This window comes from Convolutriloba macropyga, chromosome 7 (assembly GCF_964194025.1).
Source record: "Convolutriloba macropyga chromosome 7, txConMacr16.3, whole genome shotgun sequence".
Lineage (NCBI taxonomy): Eukaryota > Metazoa > Xenacoelomorpha > Acoela > Convolutidae > Convolutriloba > Convolutriloba macropyga.
In genome coordinates, this window is record NC_134474.1 from 53,873,696 (window position 1) to 53,901,266 (window position 27,571).

Sequence of the window (27,571 nt, forward strand, 5' to 3'; positions counted from 1 at the left end):
AACCCTTAGAAATTGGTGAAATATTACATTGTCCCATTATGTTTTTTAGTGTTTGCTTAAGTACCTCATAGGCATGTAACTCTGAGGCTAAATAGATCCTACGTTTTACTCTTTCTTCGTAAGTGCTTTCAAACTTTTTTCGATGAAAAATTAGCCGCACGATACGTTTGACAACTTTGTCTATTTCCCTAATTGTTGTGATTGTCTTTGACCCGTATATCAGGACTCCGTATTGTACTATTGGCTGTATGTATGTTCTAAACTCTTTTATCATCTGTGATTCTCTCAAAACTTTTCTTAGTTTATAAAAGATAGAACAATTCGACAAAAGTTTTGTGACCACATGCTTTGAGTGCTTTGAGAAACGTAGATCATTATCTATCGTGATGCCCAGGTATTTGAACTTTGTTTTCCTTCAATTTTAGTGTTTTTTATGAATGTTCTTGACACAACATTTTTTGATTTTTCTTTACAAAAAGCATGCTTTTTGTTTTTTCCTTGTTCAGTGTTAGTTTATTTTTTATGAGCCAATCATTGACCTTATCTAGTGCTCTGCCGTGATCATTGTCAATTTTCGATGCAGAACTTCTGCTCTTCACAACAGTGTCATCGGCGCATAAAATAACATTTGAGTTTTTCTGGGACAAACTTAAGTCATTCATGTAGATAATAAACAAAAGAGGGCCAAGAATTGATCCTTGAGGCACGCCTAGTTCTATAAGATTCAGTTTGGACTTTTTATCTCCAATTAAAGTATATTGCATTCGTTTGGACAAATATGATTTTAAAATGTTGTATATTGGGCCACGCAGACCATATCTATAAAACTTTTGAAGTAGAATGTTGTGATCGACAGTATCAAAAGCTTTCTTTAAGTCTAGAATGGTGCATTTGGTTTTTTCACTGTTGTTGTGGAGATTTGATCTTATTTCCTCTATTAAGGTTGCAATGGCATCAACTGTGCTCTTCCCGTGCCTGAAGCCAAATTGTGAATCTGAGAGAATTTCGAAAACGTTTAGGTAGTTTTGAATTCGATCAAATATAATCCGCTCAAAGACTTTCCCTATAATTGGCAGCAACGAGATGGGCCTGAAATTTGATGGGTCATCTTCATTTCCATTTTTGAAGAACGGTATAACTTTTGCTATTTTCAAACTCTCTGGGTTTTGTCCAAGTTCTATGCATCTGTTAAACAAGAGTTGTAAAGGAGCTGCTAAACAGTCAGAAACTTTTTAATGAAAAAATAGTTCAAGTTATAGCAGTCAAGGCGAAATTTGTTTTTACAGTTGTTGATAGCGTACATTACGTCGTTTTCAGATATCGATTTTAGAAACATACTTTGACTCTGGTTTTCAATCGTAACGGCACTTCTTGCTAAAAATTCCGCATTCAATTTTTTTCCAATGTTTGAGAAGAACTCGTTAAACTCTTCTACTTTATTTTGCGAGCAAAAAACTTTAGAGGACTCTGAATTGCCGGCTAAAGGTCTGTAAAGCTCAAAAAAAGATTTTTTGTTTTTTACCGAATCGGTTTTATGTAGATTTTGATAATTTTGATAGTTGTATCTAACAGTTTCTTAAGACTACGTTTTTTGTCGATAAGTTTTTAACCTCATTATCAATCCAATTTTTGTTCTTTTTTGTGTACGATATTTTTCAGGAAGGTGACTGTTTAATGCTTCAATGAGCAATTCGTGAAATTTTTTGAAGGCTTTGTCAATTGGTAAGAGTTCTAAACTACTTCTGTGGACCTCAAATTGATACCTGAGATCCTTTTCGAGTCTTTCTCTTGTAATTGGATTATCCAGGTCATGCCAATTGTGGCTTTTTAGAGCTTTAATATACTTTTCTGGACTGCCATCGAGGTCAAACACCCTTCTACCGTGTGATGATCTGTTATACTGGTTGATTTAACTTTTGTTTCTATAAAAAAGTTAGAAAATGTTGCGTCAATGAGCGTACCTCTGCCATTTGAAACCCTCGTTTGTTCGTTATTGCTTGATAAACTGAGACCGTTTCCGGCTAAAAGGCTTTTTAAGCTTTCGGCTTTTTTGCTGTTTATTAAAAAATTAACATTAAAATCCCCACAAAGTACGTGTTTTGTTTCTGGGTCAACCATTAGGCTGTCGAGATATCTTTCAACCGTCAAGAAGTTGGCTTCATTAGTGCAATTTGGTGGCATGTAAATACATGAGAACCAGATTTCTTCTTTTATGGTTTTGATGGCGACTGTTAGTAGTTGAACGGAATTCGTTTCTAATTTTTTAACTATCTGACAATTTATGTTATTTTTCAAGAAGAATGCAACACCTCCACCTCTTTTTTTACGATTGCTGGCTATAATTGTTTGATAACCATTCAAAAAAAAAACAGTTATTGTTGTAGCTAGGATTTAACCAAGTCTCAGTAAGGCAAACTACTTCAGGTTTCTGAGACATGCTATTAATGTAAACTTCAAATTCGTCTAGGTTCTTAGACACGGATCGAATGTTTTGAAGAACAAATTGTAACTCTACAGGATTACAGGTTCTTTTAATTGTCATTGTTGACGTAGAGACACTTTTCGTTATCAATTCCCTGCCATTGCAGTCTGATTTTTTTCTTGTATAAAACTACCAACTATTTTGATATAACAGTGCTTAATTGTTTTTTTTATTTGTTGCTTGCGGAAATCACCAGCAACAAATCAAAACATTCTATTTCATTGCTCTCCTGCGCCCTGTCTGCATGGTTGCGTAAATCACAACCGACAGGCCACCGCCTGCGGAAATCACAGGCAGAGGGCTGAAACAATTTTTAAAGATTTTTAGTTGAATTTGAGGATATCTTATACATATATAAGCTGACTTTATGAAATTAAAAAAAATTAAGAAATGAGCAAAAAAGGTTTAAAAAACACGATCAAAATGTTACGCACCTAAAGCTGGCAATAAGTTTCTACCCTAAATCTTGATTTGTGCTCATATTATACACATTAAAGAAACCAAACAAAAATAATTGAGTTATGTTTTAGCTTTTTATTACAGTTACTGACTTTGTGAGATGTCGTTTGTTCTATTCCTTTTGAATATTAAGTCGTTTGTATGCAGGTGAGTTGATAACATCGTCAGTAGAAGATATTTCGAAATGTTTTTTTTTCGTTTTATAGCATTGATTGAGTCCAAATCTTCTATCTCGTTAGTTTTAACGAATTTTGCCTTTTCTCTACCATTTTCAACTAAAACCGAAACTGCACAATTGTGTGTTGCAGTAATCATGTTTCGTTTGTTTGCTTTGTTTTTGATCTGAGCTTCATATTCTGGTAGGGGCTCGTTTAGATAGATAATTTTGTTGTTTATCCTGTTTTCTTTTTTCATATACACTTTGTTTGTCGGCAAAATAAACCAATTTGCAAATTACTTTTGGCAGTTGAAACTCGTTTCCGGAATTGGGAATAATGTGACACGCTTTGATACTGTCCTCAGTAATTTCGACCCCCAAGAATTTCTCCAAAAGTTTTGTGCGTTACATTACAAACTTGTCGAGCATCGAAGGGCGGATTAACGATTAGTAACGAGTCCTTGCGCGTGTATCTCTCTTGCGCTCTTAGGCGATCATTAATATTTTTTGCCTTGCTTTTAGTTCCCTAATTTCTTCGTCCTGTAAGTTATTTTTTGCTTTCAAGAGTTCGATTTCTTTTTTCAATACACTTACTTCTGTGTCTTGAATACTACTCACAACAACCTCTGAAGCTATGGGTTTAGACGCTGATGATGATGTGGCCTCCATCTCCATTGCCGAGTGATAATAATAGAAAAAAAATTAATAAAGTAAAAAGCAAATTAAATCAAAGATAACACTCAAATTGGAATCTTGTGCGATAAGACTGCAACAGCAAAGAAAAATTGTTCTTTTCAAGCGAACATTTAGAGTTTTAAAGTTTTCTCACAACGTTTCACTCAAGGTCAACCGACTGCTCTTCGTGAACAATTCTCTCGAGAAATCACCAATAATCAATTGAAATGCAAGTCCAAAAATAAATCTTTAAAAAATAATGGGTTGTGCGTGCACTCGGATGTGGTCAAAACCTGAACCAATCGCAAGTTGTAGTGATTTTTCTCCTTCTTTGAAGATCATAGAAAACGGAAAATGCAGCAAAATTATTTTCAACAAAAGAGCTTCGAACAACTTGCTTTCAAATGACTTAAGGGCTTGGCTGTATTTTCAGTGCTATTAAATTGGGCAGAGTGGTAGAAGTTTGTTCTCTTAAGTTTTGGGGTTTCAATTTTGTTTTTGAAAAAAAAAATTTCGAATTAAATGTATCATAATAAAAAACAAATAATGCTAACGAGATGAATATGACAAAACATTTCAGAAACTTTATGCAAAATCAAATTATACCTAATTCAGAATTTTTAATCTCTTGGATGTGATAAAATCATGATATTCTAGTATAAAAAATTGCTTATGGAATGTAAATTAAGAGCAATGTCAAAGAAAAGAAAAAAAATGCGTTTATTACTGTTGTTAGGAAATTTTCCGCAGACGGTAACACGCATGTCTTTAATTGTTAATCATTCTCAATCAAAGATAAATCTTACATAAGGAAAGGAGGAACTTCAAATTATCATAAATAGAGTCAATTGCAGCCTTTAAACTAACAAGGATGCTCGTTAATGTGCGTTCGCACATGATGTTCCAACCAGAGCTCATCTACATTTTTAACTAAATTGTCAACCAAAAATAGAAGTTTGAGTTTAAAAAAATCGTTACACAATCTAACTTCTAACTGAATTACTTAATACCATGCCTCATTACAGCGCCCACGAGATCTGCCATTAAAAAGACTACGAGAAAACAAACAACAAAATAAGAAAAAACAAAAATTTCACGGCAAAAACTCATTATCTAAATTTAAAAGCACCTATTAACTACGTCAAAATTCAATCAGATCAAACTATAGCTACACAAATTTACTTTCCTAACTATACAGCAGATGGAAATTTTTCCTAATGAGACCAGGCAAAAGGTAGAGAAAGGGAAATAATGATTCAAATTTAAAAATCAATCAACATTTTTAAACCAAATAATTTCAAAAGTCTTAAAATCAAAAGCTTTTAACAAAAAAATCTTAATAAATTTACTAAAGAGTCGTTTGGAAACCAAAAGAACCTGTCTTTGGATAGATTAGGCCATGGGAACGGAATAGAGATGCAGACAAACTAAAAAAACTACAAACAAAAAATTACAAACATTGCGAAAACTCGAACTACTGAAGCCATTAGAATCATTAGCTATTATCTGAATAGTATGTATTTTAATTTCAATTTTTCATTATAATTCCACTAAAATTAAACTGAAAGAATAAATAATTTCATTTGGGCCACATTTGAAAATCATTGTGATCTGTTATAACTCAAATGTGCTACAAGAAGAGAAGAAAACAAACAAATGCACCACTCACAAAACTTTTTTATGAAAAACGCACACTGTCAACGATAAAAAAAAACATCACTTACGACATAATATCAGTACACGTTTTATTTTTTGAAAGAAAAGGAATTGGATGGGACCTCTCAATAATCAGAATCAATTAAAAGTTGACCAAAAGAACAAAAACTAAAAAACAAAATCAATGAATTTTTATGATATCATAAACTTTAAGACGATTCGCTGTAAACTAACCGCTTTGGGTAACATCATTCATTCAACCCTCAACTAAAAGCTTATGACACAGGTCAGCATTTAACGGCAACCTAAAAAAAAATAAAAAAGACGGGCAAAAATTGCAAATTCAAAAAAATGAGCGAAAAGTGTCGAAGCCATTCAAAAAAACGTTTCAGTAAAAAATTTTTCTATTTTCAAATAATTTTTAACAGCAATGAGATTCTTTATAACAATTGAAGTTCAAAAAATCAACAAACATGAAAAAATACATTAAAAACACGATATTTTGAGATAACCCGTAATATCAACGCCATTAACTTCAATACCTTTCAACGGAAGCTATTAAAAACGCAAAGTTTGCATCTATGGGACGATTTTTTTTCATTCATAAGTCATCAAAAAGACATTACATTGAGTTATTGAGTATGAAAACAGTAACAAAAACCGGCAAAATCCAAAAAATCAGTGGAGAAGTGCGAGAAGAAAGTGTCGAAGCCATTTAAATCATAAGATTTTCTCTGTAAGCGTTATCTATAATCCATTGAACGTCATCTCTAAGCCAATGGGAGTTATCGATATCAGGATAATAAGATAAGATTTCAGGAGGAACCAATAGTAAAGCTGCCATTACTGAGACTGACTTACAGTTCACGAACAATTTTTCTGATCGGTTAATGTCACTTAAAGCCCTAGAATTGTTCTTTAAATGCTCTCCACGAAACCTATTGCATTTTTAGTCACTAAGTCTATGCCATAAAACTGAGCGATTCTTAGAAAATGAATTTTTTTGTTCATTGGGCTTCAAATGACTGTAAATGATGTTTTTCATTAACAGAACCTCGATATGAAAAGTTACTAGTTTCTATGTGAGTAACAAAAAAAACAAAAAATTATGAAAAGTTTTCTAAAGAAGCTCTCAAATAGAACTCGATTTTTTTTAAAAATTAAACTTCCTTATGAGAGCAGAAATAGTGTTTTTTTTATCGCGTTTCTTCTATTAGAAACTATAAAATTGGTCATTTTGTTGCGTTAAATGTAATTTTGAATTAATATTTTCATTAAAATTATCTTAATTTGAAGACAAATTACACTAAAAGTGAACAAAATCATGCCAAATATCCCGTGTTCACACAAAACTTCAACCCTCGATATCTCGAAAAAAAAACGAAATTCAAAAAACTTTTTTTCATTTCGAATTCTACGCTGGATGAGCTTTTTAATGATACCACTCACATTTCTCTACGATGAATATATCGATCGGACAAAATTGTCTGAACAAAAAAAAACCAGTTGAGTATATAGTTTCTCCCCCCATAAGAGGGGTCGGAACACAAAACCAAGAAACGATTTGAATATGGTATTTAAAATTCGATAGATAATCAAATTTTATCCGTAATGTGAAATAATAAGAAAAAATTTATTGATTAATCCTTCGCAGTAATTTCTGTTCAACGTTCCCTTCCTAAAATAGCACGGCTGAGTTAAACGCAATTCAAATTATTTTGGAATTGAATCGGCTGGATAAAAACCAGCATTTAGAATATGAGCTTGCGCAAAATGATTGCCACAATTTCGTTAGAGGTTCTTGAAAAATTTGTCAACTGGCAGTTTGGCGGTTAATTGAATTGTATCAAAAGTATAGGTTGTTTTCAGAGCGTTAAAAATTAATTGTATGACTTCATTTGACTAGTCAACAGTAGTGACTATAGTTATGTCGATGTCTTCAGATCTTCACTGCTAATCATTTGAAAAACAAGTACGTCATAAATACCGAACTCGAATCTTTTCCGTTTGTGCCACCCCCCCCCCCCGCTTAGTGGGTGCATATTATTTGCACCCCACAGACGCATGTGCTATATTCTTACATAATGATTTACTATGTAATGACACGAGCTCTGTAACTGGGGGGGGGGGGGGCACAAACGGAAAAGATCCCCGATTTTCATAGTCCATCAAAGTTCCACTTCTCTTATTAAACGAAATATTTGTAAACTAGGGTGATGTCAAAGCATGAACAATTTTTGCTCTTGTTGATGAATTTATCACTTAAAAATATTAAATGAGAGTGAGAAAACGCAGTTGAAGGTTGACTAACGAGATCTGACATGGTGGCCGACTCAGCTATCTTTTGAGTCCATGGAGTTGAGCTCGGCTTGGGCGAGATCGAATCAACTGTTGACAGGTTGGTTGCGACCTTAAATTTCAAAGATAACTTTTTACTTATGATAACTCACGGAAGCTTTAAGTTTTCATTTTCAATATCCACTAATTTTTTTAAAAAATAATTGTTTTGATAGGTAAAATTTGACTCCAGGGTTATAAACATCAATTTATCTGATGCAAAAACAATCAATGTACGATTACCATGGCTAATTATACGGAAGTTAAACTAACACCCTCCTTGAGTCAAATTAGGGGAACATATAATTAGAACATATTGCGTGTATCCAATGCCTACTCCTTCAGGAGAGTGCAAGTAAAATAAGAATAATTGATTCCTTATGCAGATCCCTCAAATTGAGAGTATACAATTTGATGAAGGACTACTTGGTTTTCGTTTTGTGAGGTCAAAATGCATACAACTCGTAATTACGAATACAATGAGAAAATCAAAACATACTCTTTTGAAATTCAAACGAAAAAACAATATTATTTGCTCGAATAGGCTATCAGTATTCTCAAAAAAAACTCTGTCACTGAGAAAAAACAACCAACTTGAAAGGCTAGTTTTTACAGGCTAAGAAAAATTCTAACATCCAGTCAGTTAATCCAAAATTTTAAAAGTTGTTTTAGGCCGATTTTACGACATTGGGTTTATCTATGGGGCAACTTCTAAAAACGTATAAAAATAATGATAAACTAGCAAAACGCTCAATTAAAATTATCTTCCACAACCGAAAACTTGATTCACTCGTAATTCTGAATATCGAAAACAAGTTTGTAGACAAGGTATAAAAGTCTCAACGAGTACAAGACACGTAAACTGTCGCATAACTTAGACAATTACATATAAAAAATGATCAGTTAATGAGAATTGTTTTCACCTAACATACTCGAGAAGCTTGCTTAGTTTTTTCTTTCCTTCCAATTTTATTGTATCCATATAAGTCACATAAAAATAATTTCTCCGCTAGAGACACTGGAAAACAGGTCAGTCAGACTTAACGGTGTACTCTTGGTTGGTGCGGTTCTAATTTGTACGTTTATTTGTGTAAAAAGCGTACTATTTTATATTTGGAATGCATCATAAAAGTGCCTTTGTTTCTGTACCAACCACGAACAATTTATTATTATTATCTAAAGGTCCTTGTGGACTCAGTCAGGTGATAAGGAGTAACATTAGAAGGAAGAGTGAGTCCCGGAGTAACATCAATAAAGAGAACGATAAGAGGTTTATTCTCAATTTTTAGTAGATGAGAGATAGATCACTTGCTCGTTATTAAAAATATAGCTGACATTAGAAAAATTTCAATTATTTTTTGTTTTTGCCGGAACTTTTTGCACCTCCTGAAAAATATATTCAACGAAATTTGCAACTTCCTAATCTTCTGAACAAATCCTTAATCCAATTTTTTTTGGACTTTGTCATTTATTCTATTAAAAGTTCTCCCTTTCTTTGACATAAATCGTTTTGATTGAAAAATTTCTGTTTCTTTTGTTACTAATTTTTAAGCAATTGATTTGGTATTTATATCTGAAGATTTAAGTTAGTTTTTTTCGAAATTTAAGAAATGTGCATTGCTATAACTAAGTAGATTTGAAGAGATTCTCTTTTTCGCCAAGTGGACTTTGACTTAGGTCTGTTAAAGATAATTCTTGAAGTCGGTTTCGTTTTTGATTCTAAGGGTCAGTTTATTGCATGTCCTATAGATAAAAACACCGCATCTCCTAATTGGCTGCACCTGCACTCTGTACGTTAGAAAAAGCTGTTTTATAGAACAGACATAAGCTGATATAGTAGACCTGAAAACTTTGAATTCTGCTGAAAAATCAAGCTACATTAGTATCTATGCCATGAAAATTTCACTGCTCGTTTCCAGTTTTTCCTATCACAAAATTGACAAAAATTTAGAGTCCTAGATTTTTTGCACGCTGAATTAAATCTACAGTTATATTCTGCGCACTCGGCTCTACACAGTTTACAACACCAGTTTCACATTAATACAACTCTTTAGTGTTTTGGCCTAATTTTAGGTCAGTTTAAACTTTGCTGTGTTTTTTCAGTGAGCCATGCATAATTTTCTCGCTCTTTAATTGCTCCATCTCTACTCTAAAATCATAAAAATACAAAAACAGACTGTAACTCACGCTATGATTTAGGTTAGCTACGTACTGAAAATAAGAGAGCTATCTTGAGTACCAACTTATTCTACGAAAACATAGTAATGTACATAAGTTTTTTAGCTTTTTAAAATCTTTTTGATTATCAGGGCTGGTTTTTGGATTTTTCTTGCTGTTTATTAAATCAACATTTAATGATAAAAATGTAATGGATTTTAAAGTTTTTTGTATTTCTAAGTTACTAGAATTCAAAAGTGTCTTTGTCTTCGTATAGTAAATAGTTAACCAACTTCTTTAATAGTTCTTTCCCGATGCAAAAAAAGTCTTTGTTCTTAAACAGGGTAAAATCACATACTTCTTGAAGAGGAGCAGCCTAATCTGGATTGGAATGGTTTGAGTGATAACAAAAGCAAGTTATGTTAAAATTTAACTTTTTAACCAGACATATTCTCTTTCTGTTTACACTTAATATTCTAAAGCAAGACATCCGCTGTTTCAAAATACATTTACGTAAAAATGGTAATTTTTTGTCATTTTTTTCAATTCGTCACTTTTTCGAGTTATATAACAAGAGGAGCGGTATTTTCAATTGAAAGCTTGTACAAACGGTCTGTTATGATTAGACATATGTATTTCGCTCAACATTCTAAGTTATTCTGACAAAGGACAGGACAATAAATTTAAACCTGATCAGTGAGTCTCCAAAGAGTATACTTACTTTGGAAGTTTTGCTGAGATTTCGCAAGTGGTACACAGCAGGGCAGTCTTTGAAACACAGTTTGTAGCACCGTCTCCAGTACTTGTTCTGCTCGAATGCGTAGGGACCTAATCACGTCATAAATACCTCATAACCAGTAAATACCTTTGTCCGAAACAAATAGTTATCTTGAAAGATGTTTTAACACATATTTCAAAGTTTTTCATTGTTTCTTTTTGCCACATGTTATGTTATAAAGGAATAGCAAAAAGTTACATAATATTTTGATTTGGGTTATTTACGTGTTCACATTCGAGGTTTTGATTGATTTCTTTTCTTCACTCAGTTAAATTCATCTTATTTTTCAGTGTATTTTTGCAAGAATCTTGCAAGATAAACACTCGTCTTTCAAGATCATTCAAGATAATTTTTTACGAGATTCAGGCGGAATATTGCAAGATAACCATTTGGTCTCGCCTCGGGTGAGCAAAAATATTTTCCTCAATTTTTTTTGTGCATTTTTATTTCTTACCATTTGCTGCTTCTTATCTACTAAAACATAGACAGTCAAATAACTATTATACAATAAAGAGGGATCGCTCGGGCCTATGCGTAGAACAGAATGTTCCGAAATACGTCACAACTTTAATAAATTCTTTTTTACTGTCAACTTCTCAAAGCTTAAATTGAAGCTTTTCTCCGTAGCAACCTTGAGTACATTTTATTTTTAAAATATTTATAATTTTTTAATAAGTGTGTCCTGCAGTGGCAAAATTTTGAGTTAACTGAAATATGAAAGAAACCAGCAAAAAAAAACTTTTTCATGGACTACGTTACGAATCGAAGAAATTGTAGTTTCATATTTGAAATGTAGTTTCATTACTGAAAATTGATGTTTTGGTATACCGATTAGCTGACGCTGGTGTATGGTGATTTCACGTTCCAATCAAGTTTATAGCAATAGTAGAAAGTCAACCAAGCATGAGATTAGACGACCGGAGCACTGTTAAAAAAACTTTTTTCTACGTCCTATCTCAAATTGTTTTTTTTTCTGTTGATACAAAGGGTTCATATGTGATGAGTTCAACGAAAGGTCAATTGGAAGCCTGGAGGAAATTGCTCTAGACACTAAATTGCAGCAAAAAAAGAGAAGACAATTCTCTACTTTCTTAACAAATTTATATTTTAATTGAATTAATAACATTAAAAGGGGTCCGAGATCAACTGGTCTTTAAATCTATATGAGAGCAGCTGGCGAAAACAAGCATTGACAAAAATTAAATTTCCAAAGTCAAAGACGTCGAAGCAGAAAAACAAAGTTTTTTCCATTTTGGTGGTTATTTTTCTTTTGTTATGATTTTGAATGAAGCTCAGTAATTTTAATGAACAGACATAGACAAGAAATTGTTGGAGGTTTTCTACCTTTCGAAACAAAATGCTACTGCTCGGGGCTGCTTCACATTTTTAGTAAACTGATATAAACAGTCATGTGTAAGCCGGTTGAAATTACAAATTAATTTGAAGAGTAGTGTGTGTTTCTCCGTTTGACTCCACGACGCAAGGACGCATCGGCCGTCCAACCTGGAGTGAGAAATTCATCGCTCGCTCGCTGTTTCACATCTCACCGTTCGTGCTTCACACTCACTCTCGCTCAGAATTCCCACACGAGCGAGCGATGAATTTCTCACTCCAGGTTGGACGGCCGATGCGTCCTTGCGTCGTGGAGTCAAACGGACAAACACACACTACTTTGAAGCATCAGGGATAATGACCAGAAAAGAGACTATAAAAACACTTTACTCAAGAAATTTAGATTTTCTGTTGTTTTGGGCTCAAGTATTAAGTATTTGTATTGCTCATTGAAACTTCCTTTATGTCAATTTTCAAACAAACTAAGGGGAAATAGGCTCAGCGTAGGTGGCCGTCCAAATCGATTATTTTTTTTCTTTCTGTATGATCTTTGTCTTCAGAAACAAATATAAAATGGTGATGTTCAAATCTTGTCTCTGTCGAAATGAACATTCTGCAAAATAGAGGTCCTAATTTTAACAAAAGATAATTTTTATCAGGAGGCCAGAGAAACCTGCAAACTCTCAATGTTCCAATTTTGTTCAGACTTTTCCTCCCTCTCTAGAGGCAAGAAAATACAGAAAACAACTACAAATTACAGAAAACAAGGCAAATACAGAAAACTAGGCAAAATACAGAAAATAACTACCAATTTTTAAAATTTTAATTTATGATTTTAAAGCAAATAGAACGAAAATGATTCTCTTTGTTTCTTTTTCCTTCTATAAATTTTTAGCCTCTTCTGTTTTGTTCGATTTCCACAGTTTAAAATAATTTCTGTTTTGGTTACATTGAAAAATACTGAAGTACCAAATAGTTACTACTCACAGCAGCGAAAAAAAGGAAATGTTTAAAGTAACAAATAGTAAAAAATATATATTATCTTTTGCTGTTTTTTGTCTTTTGAATACTTGTGACCTGTTTTTGTATATCTGCATAATACAATTTTCACTTTGTTTTGTTATTAAGTAAAACTGTAGAATGCAATGCAAATTTTTTTGAAAATAACATACAATGTTTCAAAAATTTAATCACAACTAATTAACTAAAAAAATTCATTACCCCCATGCAGCCACCGAATTTTTTAATTTTTTTTGCTGTTTTCCTTTCAAATTTTTACAATGCTCCCCTTTTTCAAACCCCGATAAAATTTGTAGTTCATGATAAAAATCATAAGTAACTCTAAGGGAAAACAAAAAGTAAACAAAAAGTGAATTGTTGGCTGTAGAAAAAAAGCCGGCCTCGCATATATTTTCGTCCATTTTGAAAAAAGTTGGGGAAATAAATTACCAAATTACATTTTTCGAGTAGCAATACAGAGGATCTAGGATCTATTCTGAAGTAATATAATAGCTCGTAAATTATCACTGAGAGACAAGGGTGTTATAGAGCTCGATGGCAGCAGTTTATGCCCATTATTAACGTAAATTTTAGGTCTAAGAAAAAATCTCACGGAAAACGACTCCCAGTCCGATTGTAGAAAAGGAAAAATACCTCAAGGAATTAAAATTCGGTGATTTTTTTCGGAAACCAAGTAAATTTATGTTATTATCCATCCTTTTCTTATGCATCTTCAAAAACCTTTTACAGAATTCATTGTTATCAACTTGTACATCTAATAGCTGTTGTCACAATGTGTCTAGTCGCCTTTAAGAATTTGTGATGTGAAAAATTTCAATTCACAAGACACTTGACGATTAGCATGAGTATGATAAGTATTACGTCATATGACATAAGAATAATTGGTGAGATACGATTGTTTGCAAATAATCGTGTTTTGTTGAGGTGAAAAATGCGCGGGTTTTTCAAGGACTGATAATTATCAATTATTGAGTTGCTGACAGAGCTAAACAGCAATTTACTAGCCACTAATTAACCACATAAACCTATTATAGAACGACCACTGCTCATTATCATTTCTGGTCGAGAAATAGCTCAAATTGTTGTCAATGCTTTCAAACATGTGGGTGATGCGCCGCTGAGTAAATAGAAAACTAAATTTCGAGTAAACACAACTAACTATTAATAAGTATAACACGTGCTTTGTAAATTAGCATTCAGATTATTATCGTTTCACATATTTAGAAGGATATTTTACAAATCGATTGCCAGGTGTGAAGTGAAAGAAATTTACTTATACAGTGGTATTAATTTGACTGTACTGTTTATAAAGAGCTTTAAATATTCCAAATAGAGCACAATGAAGAATAAAGACATTAGACAATGATATCAATAGTCAAGTTATTATCTTGAATTTTGATCCAAGTCCATGGATACCCGGAGCTCAGGATAAAAGAGAAGGCGGGGGGGGGGGGGGGGTGTTAACAACGTTGATTGAGTTTAATTATTTAATACTTGGAATCTGATATCTGTTTTGGCTCTCAAACACTGCTATTTAATTCTACTCCCTTTAATAACTAAAATGTTCACTGTACGCTAAGAAATTGTTGCAGGGAGAGGGGTTGGGGGGGGGGGGGGTTGGGGGAGGGGAAGAGTGCAAGAATCTAAATGTTGAGTACTAACAGTTGTCATCCAGAGGCCTCTTCAGATCCAGACTCTCTACACAGCTCTAAATAAAACTTCACAAGTTGGAATAAGTACTCTAGTCGAGACAGGATGTTAATCTTGAAAGATCTCGCAAGATTCTTGCAAAATACTGTTAATCTGATTCTTACAAGATTAACATCCTAAACAGACTAGGATACACAAAACGTTGGTCCAGAAATATGGATAGTCTCTTCTGACTGTTAATAACATTAAGACTAAAAATGGGTCATACACGAGAAATGGAGACATCTTTTCTGTCAATTCGAGATACATCAACCCCACAGAAGACATGACTGTTAGATATTGTCTTATCACAACTCATCTTCTCCTTGTAAACTTCACATGTAATTGCATCCTTATGCAGTGCTGCTCCAAGCTAAACAAAAACATCAAACTCATTTTGAGTTTTTGGGAAGAAACAAAAGGCAAACAAAGACTCAATTGCATGGGTACCATGGTCATTTGTGCGTACAAGCCTGATCGTAATAAAACTTTGAGAATCAACTTGACTTTCACTGATGTCAATCGTGAGTTCCCCAACCAAGCATTTTGTCAAAATCAGGTTTTACATTTTAGAAAAAAAAACTGATCAAATCTAAAAAAAACCTCATTAATAACAAAAAACGAACCAACCCGTGTCGAGTTGTCAGCGCCTTTCTTACATAATTTTCTCTTCTTTCCCTTGAGTCTGAGTTTTTAACTGGGTGATAAGGTTCTGTAGTGTTTGAGAACAAGCTAGCAATTTCTTCCTTGCAGCTGTCACTAAATAATTCTAAATCAAGGAAAGTTCTTACACGTACCTAACGCTCAGAAAACATCAGTACTGATTCAGAACAATTAGAGAGGCGTCTTGATTTTCACTACTGACTAAAAACGATTTCAGAATAGTTTCTGTATTGGTATTGAAACCTCTATGAATCATAGCAAATTCAGGGCGAAATGTGAGACCTGAATCACACTCTAAATCAGTACTGATAACGTTCTGAATTTCATTCTGATTCAGCACTGAATTTGTCTCAGAGTTAGGTACGGGTACCAAGTTAGCTTTCTACATTAGACCAAGATAGTTACTCGCAGGTTATAAATTGAACTTTAGAAAAATTAGCGTACTCAATCCAAGGAAGATACCATCAGTCGATTCTCAGTCATCAGCGAATTTTCATAGCAATGGGATAAAATCTCAATCTAAAATTTTAACGTCAGTAACGACAACTATATAACATCGAAATTTTTGAGACCAAAATTGCAAATTTTTAAAACACTTGAAGTAGGCGTCGAATAAAGTATGCAGAAAAATAAACGTTCAATCACCTATTCTCAACATTTCTCAACCAATCATCGTGGAGATGCTAATCTGACGAGGCAGAGTTGAAACAATTACTGATTATAACTGTGATCTATGAATCTTCCCTTGAAAAAATTTTAAAAACAAATATTACAACCAACAGAATGAAATTTTTGTATCATTAATAAAAAAATTGTTATCTAGCCAATTTCTTGAATTCAGCAAACAATGGAAGCGAATTCCCAGAAGATATATAAAGGGTTTTTATTTGAGGAGGAAGAGAAGTTTTTAAATTAAATTTCTCCAAAAATCTTCAGATTTTGTCAGCAACCACAGATGAAATCAACGAGGGAGCAGAGATACTAGGTCTTAATTGCGCACCTGGTGATCACAGAAAAATACATTGACTCGTATTTTTTTTCAAGCCGTATATGCTTTGCTACTTGATAATGAAACAGCTGAAAATGAGATTTTACAGAAAAATAAGTCCGATGGATGATATTGTTTCAAAAACTTTGGTTACGTAGCTTAGGCGGAGTGATGTCTTAACAAAGTAAAAATAATTAATTTCTCAAACATGATAAAATAACAAAATAAATTTTTACAACAGAATTTAGAGATTTACAGGAGAGATGTATATATTAGATCAAGATGTTGATTTGAATTTTGGGATGAAAAAAGACTAAAAAAGCTGTAAGGGTTACCAAATATAGTTTTCTCCCACAAATTTTCCAAAAATCATTTGCATGGGACACCGTAGATAGTATGCATTTGCACTTTTCTAAGAATTCGTTAACATTTCCGGTGATATCATAATCATTCAAAACATGCTGGGAAGACTTTACATCAAACAATCTCACTCTAATAATAGCTATCTAGATTCATCAATTTGAAACGAATTTTGATTCTAAGCACCATTTCTTGAAGATTCATATAACACTTGTGACTTGAATCAATTTGCTCTTGTCGGATTATAATGGTAAGTTAAACTTTCTGATATTTCTAACTAAGTTTAAGGCTTTAGTTTGAATCGAAATTCTAACAAAAATGCTTCAATCAATTGGATCTAAAGTTTCTGATTGAAATAACTCTCTTGGGAAAAAACTTAGGAACAAAATTATCACATGCGTTCTTGCTGTAATAACTTCAAAAAATACTTCACAGTTATATGTGCAAGCGAGATTTCAAAGTCATTAAAAGATGCATCTATGATTTATTTTTACAAAAATCTATCATTTAAAATCTGATGTCGTAGTTGACCACCAAGTCCGACGCTCCTTACTTCCCACTTGCAAACCTGTGGTTTGTTAACCAGAATGACTGCTTTTGGCAACTCTAGTTTGACTCAAGGTGAAATCTGTTCAACCTCAAACCCAATGGCCATGACACAGTACATTTTAAAAAAGGGCGGACGACAAAGTGCTGATCAGCCAATCCAGTGGCTACACCAAGTTGGGCAATTTTGTCCCCTTCAGTTGGACAAAAGTGTTGTTTACCAAAATTGTCGCCAAATATTTTCAAGTTCCCCCAGAGATTATTTTGAAAACAAGACCCAGTTATCCACCATTAGTTTTTAAACTTGCGGCTACTCTGTGTCAACGGTAGAGAACGATATCCGCGTAATCTGTTTATTTACGCGCTCAAATTTACTTAACAAACCCTAACTATTCCAGATCATTTTAGGAAAGGAGGCTTGAAAATTATAAACAAAACCGATATTTTGGCCTTCAGGGCTAAAACATTGTCTCTTGTCAATCAGATAACAAGTTGGGCAATTTGCTCTACAAGGCAGTAACAAGACTAGATCGAATCGACACCCCCAACCTTCAGTTTTATCGCCCAAGTTATTAAACAAATAATAGCAGCCCAACTTGGTGGAAATTAAGAAGGTAGTTTGCAAACCGCTAACCGCGGGACAATCAGATTTAGTCGAGTATGTGCTAATATGGGCTGGATGCAATCTTGAGATTTAGAACAATGTTGCAAAACAGTCATTTGCTCAGGGGTAATTTTGAATTTCCCCTTTTTTGGACCATTAAGAACTGGAAGTTATTGGTAAATTACAATGCCGGTTATTATTCAAGGCCGGAATTTTTTTGAAATAATGAGAAGTCAAATTCAGTTTTGGGGGTAATGATAGACTGAGGGCGATCATAGCAATTGATAAATCGGGTAAATCTGATAAATCGAGTGAAGTTGAAACAAGTCGACATGAGAAGAATTAGCTTCAGTCACCAATCCTGACTTCTAACGGCCATTTCCGCAGGAGGAATTTGAGACGATAATTAGTGATTACAAACTTAAGACTAACATAAATCTTCATTCACACCATTATTAGTCGGCACAAATTTCCTTTTGATAACCACAAAAGCTGATATAAGCGACTTCACAAGTTATAATTTGCCAACAGAACTTTTGTGACCGAATTTAGCCCATATTTCTCACTACTGATTTTCAAGAAAAGTCAGGCCATTCGATGAGTCATTTTACGTTACATGGTTCAAGGTGCCAATCACATTACGAATCAGGCACTTAAAAATCTAAGCAAGTGTAGTTACAGAAAACGTTACCAGACAACCAATTATTAGCCAAAAGTCAAAATAGGATTCAAGATGACAAAGTAAATACAATTGAAGTCTGAAATGCGGAACGAGAGAAAGAATGTAATGTTCAGTGGATGAAGATTTGAATACTCTTCAATCAATTTAAATCAAATCACTTTGCAGATGATGAGTGCAAGATTGTGTGATTTGTGTACCAAGATTTATGTAATTCGCCACTGATCACCAAACATAGGCTCGATAATGTACGTTGTAGTATTAGAGCCGCTAAATTAAGAGCGGATAATTAATCCGGCATATCCACAGCATATTTTAACGCGTTAATTACCACTACTTTTAGCACCCGCCAAACAAATTAACGCGCGCTTAGGCTAACAAGATAATAACATTTGAGCCTCGAATTTCTAATTACTAAACGAGCCTCAACTTTAGGCCTGGATTATCCAGGACCAAACTCAAACTGGAACTTGAACTAAATTTAAGTAGAAGCCGATAATACTGCTCAATTTCCCTGCTTTTTGAGTGAAATTTGCAACTCAGGGAAATCGCTAAGAGCGATGCAGGTGGATCAGGGGAAAAGCAATAGTCCCCCCCCCCACAAAAACCTCCCCTTAATCTAGTTTGTAATAAGCAGAAGGGAAGACATCAGGCGACTACGCAAGGATGAAACAGGTTCAAAGGCTCCCGCTTTTTAGTATTTCTTAAAGGAAAAAGCAATAATAATTTCATGAGATGAGCAGAGTTAATTCTCTCAATTTCTCGGCCAATAGGAAAATTAGGAAACCGTTTCACTATGGACGTGAACGTGGTTTTCCGCCCCCTATAGGCCCGATGCTTCACCGAAAATATTGTACAAAAAAGAAGCGGGATGAGCTTTTTATTGAACCAGCTAAAGCCGCAGACAACGGCTTTCCTTTCTCCTTGATAAAATTTCTTCTTGATTGCAAAAAATTCTAACAAAATAACAAAGATAACAAAAGCAAAAACAAACAATTTCTAAGTTCAGAAATTATTATAATTTGCTTCAGAAGTATATTATCTGGGACATTTCGACTTCAACATCCAACAGCTATCGCTTGAATAGCACAACAGCGGACCTATCCAATCTAATTCAGCTCACTCCGAACAGTTTGGCAATTAGTAAGACTGCAACTTTTATATTAATCTTTTGCAAATTAACAGTTTCAGCCCCCAACTTTAAATTGAGACTTATAGCGCTCGACAGGTCTTAAGCACATATGCTTGGCTTCGATTTGTCTTTTATCAGACTAGACTACCCTGCATAAGACGGACTGCATATCGCGGTCAGTCAACTTTTTCCTAATCAGTCTAGTATGATAACGTTTGCTCAAAATGTTCCGAAATAACGTTGCAACCATGCTCATTCACATTTATGAATAAATTGTCTATCAAATGAGAAAGAGATAGAAAATTTTCAAAAAATTTTTCAATTAATCAAATATAATTGGCGTATGAAAAAAAAAATCGCTTCCAACTCAAATAAAAAATAGCTTCAAATTTAACCCTAACTAAACAAATTAAAATGAATCTCACTATGAGAAACATGGCACCAGTCCATTTTGAGACTCGTTAAAAAGCAGACCAAAAAGAACAAGTACGGTAACGTTAAAAACATGTCCATAATTTTGAAAACAAATAACTTCAAATAATGAACACCATTACATATCAATAGAAATCTTTAAAAAAGTTTATGGTCATTCAAGCCTCAAAACCAAAATATTGATATCTGCTTTATTCAGAATAAGTCGTACGTCTACAAAAGCAAACAGCAATTACAGAAAAAAAAAACAAAACTCAATTGAATTTGGCGAGAAAATGGCGTCAAAGCCGTTGAAACAATAATCTACACCGTAAGATATAAGATTTTATTAATTGCGCCTTTTATATACCAATAATGGGAGTTAAGTTTTCTGAATAACTAGAGTTGGTAACTAGTAGACAATAAAAAGCTCAGTTAAAAAAATCGTGTTTTTCGAAAACAAATAATTTCAAAGTCACAAAAAGTAGCTATCAAACTTTATACTCAATTAGATGCATCTGCTTTTCTAACGATTGGCATTGAGAACAGCCATTATTCAGAAAACGTCGTACGTCTAAAAAAAGAACGACAAATGCAGACAAAAAAAACAAAAATTAAATTAATTTGTTTTAGAAAAACCGGTGTCGAAGCCGCTAATATATAAAGCAATGCACTAAATACAATGTACATATTCAACTGCGTCTATTTTCAACAGCAACAATGAGACATGCAGCCTAAAAATAATGAGACTTGGTAATAAGCAGACAAAAAAGATCATAAAGGTGCACATGTATAATTTCAAAGCCATAGAAACTTTAGCTATCAACTGGAATGAGTTGATAAATTTTTTTTATTCATCCAAAAAATTTGCCATGGCCTGCAGTTATCCACAAAATGATATAGGACTACGAAAGAAAGAAAAATAGAAACAAAAACCATTTAACTCCATTTAACTCTGCTTTAACTCTGAACAGAAAACGTTACCAGACAACCAATTATTAGCAAAAAGTCAAATTAGGATTCAAGATGACAATGTAAATACAATTGAAGTCTGAAATGCGGAAACAGAGAAAGAATGTAATGTTCAGTGGATGAAAATTTGAATACTCTTCAATAAATTTAAATCAAATCCTTTTGCAAATGATGAGTGCAAGATTGTGATTTCGGTACCAAGATTTATGTAATTCGCCACTGATCACCGAACATAGGCTCGATATTGTACGTTGTAGTATTAGAGCCGCTAAATTAAGAGCGGATAATTAATCCGGCATATCCACAGCATATTTTAACGCGTTAATTACCACTACTTTTAGCACCCGCCAAACAAATTAACGCGCGCTTAGGCTAACAAGATAATAACATTTGAGCCTTTAACTTCTAATTTCTAAACGAGCCTCAACTTTAGACCTGGATTATCCAGGACCAAATTCAAACTGGAACTTGAACTAAGTTTAAGTAGAAGCCGATAATACTGCTCAATTTCCCTGCTTTTTGAGTGAAATTTGCAACTCAGGGAAATCGCTAAGAGCGATGCAGGTGGATCAGGGGAAAAGCAATAGTTCCCCCCACAAAAACCTCCCCTTAATCTAGTTTGTAATAAGCAGAAGGGAAGACATCGGGCGACTACGCAAGGATGAAACAGGTTCAAAGACTCCCGCTTTTTAGTATTTCTTAAAGGAAAAAGCAATAATAATTTCATGAGATGAGCAGAGTTTATTCTCTCAATTTCTCGGCCAATAGAAAAACTAGGAAACCGTTTCACTATGGACGTGAACGTGGTTTTCCGCTCCCTCTAGGCCCGATGCTTCAGTAAAAATATTGAAGAAAAGAAGCAGGATGAGATTTTTTATTGAACCAGCTAAAGCCGCAGACAACGGCTTTCCTTTCTCCTTGATAAAATTTCTTCTTGATTGCAAAAAATTCTAACAAAATAACAAAGATAACAAAAGCAAAAACAAACAATTTCTAAGTTCAGAAATTATTATAATTTTCTTCAGAAGTATATTATCCGGCACATTTCGATTTCAACATCCAACAGCTATCGCTTGACTAGCACAACTGCGGACCTATCCAATCAAGTTCAGCTCACTCCGAACAGTTTGGCAATTAGTAAGACCGTAACTTTTATATTAATCTTTTGGAAATTAACAGTTTCAGCCCCCCAACTTTAAATTGAAACTTATAGCGCTCGACAGGTCTTAGGCACATATTCTTGGCTTCGATTTGTCTTTTACCAGACTAGACTACCCTGCATAAGACGGAATGCATATCGCGGTCAGTCAACTTTTTTCTAATCAGTCTAGTATGATGACGTTTGCTCAAAATGTTCCAACATAACGTTGCAACCATGCTCATTCACATTTTTAAATATATTGTCTATCAAATGAGAAAGAGATAGAAAATTTTCAAAAAAAAATTCAATTAATCAAAAATAATTGGCGTATGAAAAAAAAAATCGCTTCCAAATCAAATTAAAAATAGCTTCAATTTTAACCCTACCTAAACAAATTAAAATGAATCTCACTATGAGAAACATGGCACCAGTCCTTATTGAGACTCGGTAAAACGCAGACCAAAAAGAACAAATACGGTAACGTTAAAAACATGTCCATAGTTTTGAAAACAAATAACTTCAAATAATGAACACCATTACATATCAATAGAAATCTTTCAAAAAGTTTATGGTCATTCAAGCCTCAAAACCAAAATATTGATATCTGTTTTATTCAGAATAAGTCGTACGTCTACAAAAGCAAACAGAAATTACAGAAAAAAAAACAAAACTCAATTGAATTTTGCGAGAAAATGGCGTCAAAGCCGTTGAAAAAATAATCTACACCGTAAGATATAAGATTTTATTAATTGCGCTTTTTATATACCAATAATGGAAGTTAAGTTTTCTGAATAACTAGAGTTGGTAACTAACAGACAAAAAAAGCTCAGTTAAAAAAATCGTGTTTTTCGAAAACAAATAATTCAAAGTCACATAAAAAAGCTATCAAACTTTATACTCAATTAGGTGCATCTGCTTTTCTAACGATTGGCATTGAGAACAGCCATTATTCAGAAAACGTCATACGTCTACAAAAAGAACGACAAATGCAGACAAAAAACAAAAAATAAATTAATTAATTTGTTTTAGAAAAACCGGTGTCGAAGCCGCTAATATATAAAGCAATGCACTAAATACAATGTACATATTCAACTGCGTCTATTTTCAACAGCAACAATGTGATATGCAGCCTAAAAATAAAGAGAATTGGTAATAAGCAGACAAAAAAGAACATAAAGGTGCACATGTGTAAAAAAACATCATACTTGTTTTAAATCGATTAATTTCAAAGCCATAGAAACTTTAGCTATCAACTGGAATGAGTTGATAAATTTTTTTTGTTCATCCAAAAAATTTGCCATGGCCTGCAGTTATCCACAAAATGATATAGGACTACGAAAGAAAGAAAAATAGAAACAAAAACCATTTAACTCCATTTAACGCTGCTAGAAGACGGTGTCGTAGCAGTTTAAAGCATAATCTAAATTAATGTGCCCAATCGTGCTTTTTCTGAACGCCAATATTGTGATATTTTAACTGACAATATTGCGACGAGACCGGAAAAAGAACCGGAAAATGTCACAAAAACGAATGCTTTTGTGGAGACTCATAGTATCAAAGCCGAAAAACCATTACTTGATCCGTATAACCGCAATAATTGTTCTATTTGTTCTATTTAGACCACTAGAGAGAAAAAACAAGATATCCTAGCTCACTTTAAGCTAAAAGTCGGCCAAAAAAGGATAAAAAATTGGCAAAGCTCAATGTAATTTTTTTAAAAGAGGTATTTGAAAAAATCACAACGACCTGTTTCCTTACAAAGATAATTTGAAATTCAATACAAAGATAATTGTACGTGTCATTAGTAGGCCTTGATTTAAATTATTCTTTTCGGTATTTAACGTAAAACAAAGCCATTTATGCGAAAATGAATTTAAAAAGGATTATTGGAAATAATATTGGATTGTAAAAAACCTACGGTTAGACCGTAACTAGTCTTGCCATTGCTTTTCGTCCAATGAGAACAAAAAAATTTTTCCCAAAATTAATGCTGTGATAAAACTATAGATAGGGCGACATAAAATTAATATTTCAATAATAACTGATGCATTTTGAAAAATTATCTGGTAAAATTAGCAAGAAACCGGCGAAATTTTAATTCAAGAACTATGAAAGGGAGCGGTACTAAAACTAGCCTGTTTAAAGTTGAAGAAAATTGTGTTGTTAGTTTTATGATATGTTATTTCAGCAACTTCAATCAAAGAAATTTAGACAAAAAAAGCTTATTTCGTCCCATTTTTGTTGAAAAAAGGCTCAATTTGAAAAATTTTAGCAGAACTGTTTGCGAAAAAAATTGGATCAGCAACCCCCTCTTTTATGTAGAGACAAATTCAATCACACTATTGTTAACAATTTTAGGAAATTTTTCAGCAAAATTGGCAAAATTGCGTAAAAATAAATAGTGAAATAATTACTGAACAAAAACAACAAAAAACAGTGAAATTTTCACAAAAATTCAAGCCTTGATAACTCCGTGAAAAAAAAATAAAAATAAAAAGCCTTCTTAACGGGTTTTCAAATGATACCACTCACAACCCTCTACGAGGAGTGCGACGATCGAGTAAACTTGACTAAAAAATGAGTTGACTCTATAGTTCCTCTCCCACTAAAATGAGTCGGAATAAAACCATATTAAACAAAAACAGCAGGAAAGTAAAATTACAAGAAAAAATATTCTGATCACATTTTGTAGCTTAAAAAAGCTGTGGAAAGTTTCATCTAGGTAGAAAATATGATGAAAAACGGTTAGAAAAATACAGAGAGGAATAAGCATAGTTAAAAACCTGCTTTATCTTGTTGGAATTGATTATTGCAGATTGTTTCTTCAGTAATTTTTTAAAACTTAATTCTCATATAAATAGTTAACTCAGCTGTATTTTTTGCCACTGCTCGATCTTTTAAAAATTGTATTTTGAAAAATTTATGTTTTCTGCTTTTTTTAAATTAATTTTATTAAGAAAAACCGGTGTCAAGCCGTTAAGATAAGAAGCAATGTACTAATTACAATGTATAATTTCAACTGCGTCTGTTTTCAACAGCAACAATGTGATATGCAGCCTGAAATTAATGAGACTTGGTAACAAGCAGACAAAAAAGAACAGCAAAGTGCACATGTATGAAAAACGTCAAATTTTTTTTAGAACGATTGATTTCAAAGACTATGAACTGAAATCAATTGACAAATTCTATTGTTCATCCAAAAAAGTTGCTATGGCCTTCAGTTGTCAATAAAATGTAATAGGACTACGAAAGAAAGAAGAATAGAAACAACAATAAATTCCATTTAACTCTGCTAGAAGACGGTGTCGAAGCAGTTGAAAGCATACTCTAAATTAATGTGCCCAATCGTGCTTTTTCTGAACGCCAATATTGTGATATTTTACCTGACAATATTGCAACGAGACCAGAAAAAGAACCGCAAAATGTCACAAAAACGAAAGCTTTTGTGGAGACTCGTAGTATGAAAGCCGAAAAACCATTACTTAATCCGTATAGTCACAATAATTGTTCTATTTTAAAGCACTAGAAAGAAAAAGCAAGCTGTCCTAGCTGACTTGAGCTAAAAGTTGGCCAAAAAAGAGTAAAAATTGGCAAAACGTCAAGCCTTAATAACTCCGTGAAAAAAACGAAAATAAAAAGACTTTCTAACGGTTTTTCAAACAATACCACTCACAACCCTCTACGAGGAATGCGACGATCGAGTAAACTTGACTAAAAAAATGATTTGATTCTATAGTTCCTCCCCCACTAAAATGAGTCGGAACAAAAACATATTAAACAAAAACAGCAGGAAAGTAAAATGACCAGGGCAAACTTTCTAATCACATTTTGTAGCTTAAAAAGTTGTGGAAAGTTTCATTTACGTGGAAAATATGATGAAAAACGGTTAGAAAAATACAGAGAGGAATAAGCATAGTTAAAAACCTGCTTTTTCTTGTTGGAATTGATTATTGCAGATTGTTTCTTCAGCAATTTTTTAAAACTTAATTCTCAAATAAATATTCAACTCAGCTGTATTTTTGGCCGCTGCTCAATCTTTTAAAAATTGTATTTTGAAATTTTTATGCTATTCTGCTATTGATAATAAATATCTGCTTTTTTTGGATGGACTTTCTTCGTGCGTTTTTTATAAATTCGAGAAATTCAAGTTTTTGTACAGCCTTTTAGGTTGTAAACAACCTTGGTTTCTAAAGGATCAAATCAAAGTCACTCCTAAATTAAGTTGAAGTGTTCATTTATTTCAAAATCAATATAATCAAATGATTTTTTTATATCGAGAAATAAACACGTAATCAACTCCAAAATTACAAGTCACAGAAACTCAATTTCAATAAAAAACAAAGCAATTTAATTGATATGTTGAAATAAAAAAAAAACCTTCATAAGAGCAACTTTCACGGTCGCATCAATACCGAGGAAAAAGGAAAGAAAAAACCCAAAAAATATTTACTTCCCAGATTTATTTCAATCTAAGTGTCAACTGAAAAACAACTGAACATCTTCTGAGAATCATTCTTTGCTCTAAATGTTTTGATAGTTTGCCCCGAATTATTGACGCCTACTTTTGAACCAAGCAGCAAAAATCGGCTTTGTAATTTGCTTCATGAAATAGACTGATAGAAAACTTCATTAAAGCCATCCAGTTGTCAAGTAAAGTTGAAATGAGATACCACTTTAAAATTCCTGACATAATGAAAGACTAACCTTTCGTCACCCGGCTCATTAACATTATTCCAATTTTGCAATAGATCTTTGAATTTCACATGAAGTTCATTTTCCAATAAATAACAAAAACAACGATGAAAACACGCTTCAATTTTTGAGATCCGGCATTCTTGATTCCACGTGCCCGGACAAAACAGTCCCGAATTGCATAATATTCCACGACAAAAAAGTCCCAGACAAAATTGTAATTATAATCTACAAACAATCAACAAGCATAATCTATGAGTTGTTTTGAATTGATATGAATTAAGATTGAACCAAAAACTTGTTTCAAAATACATATTTTTTGGCAAATACTATGTTGTAATCCGCTTAATTTTTGTTCAGTGGCTTACAATCAAATGACTAAATTAAGGAGTTTCTTTGTTAATCGGTGTGCATATATTCATCTATATTTTGTTGGGACTATTTCGTCTGAGACTGTTTTGTCTGCTTTCCTGGGACTATTTTGCTTAAGACTGTTTTGTTTGTGTATATTTTACTATTCGGGACTATTTTGTCCGGGAATGTTTTGTCTGTTCACGTTGATTCCATAGTATGGCCAAAAGATTCAACATCTAAAACCAGAAAGTCAAAAAAAAAGTAGAAAAATCCAAAAATTTACAAAT

The 27,571-nt window shown here is 33.2% G+C and overlaps 1 protein-coding gene across 5 annotated transcripts in view; it reads right to left on the minus strand.

Moving 5' to 3' along the window:
* The window catches only part of LOC142342368 (uncharacterized), a 69,863-nt gene that overhangs the window by 14,537 nt on the left and 27,755 nt on the right, over positions 1-27,571 (minus strand). For 4 of the 5 annotated variants that reach the window (XM_075393669.1, XM_075393670.1, XM_075393672.1 and 1 more), the window contains exons 2-5: positions 14,972-15,115; positions 14,716-14,761; positions 10,645-10,751; positions 7,741-7,839 (exon numbers count right to left, since the gene is read on the minus strand). In XM_075393669.1, the coding sequence (XP_075249784.1) occupies positions 7,741-7,839; positions 10,645-10,751; positions 14,716-14,761; positions 14,972-15,115 (396 nt within the window). Of the gene's footprint in view, positions 1-7,740; positions 7,840-10,644; positions 10,752-14,715; positions 14,762-14,971; positions 15,116-15,849; positions 15,928-27,571 lie in introns of those variants that run through there. The other variant, XM_075393671.1, reaches the window with a different exon arrangement.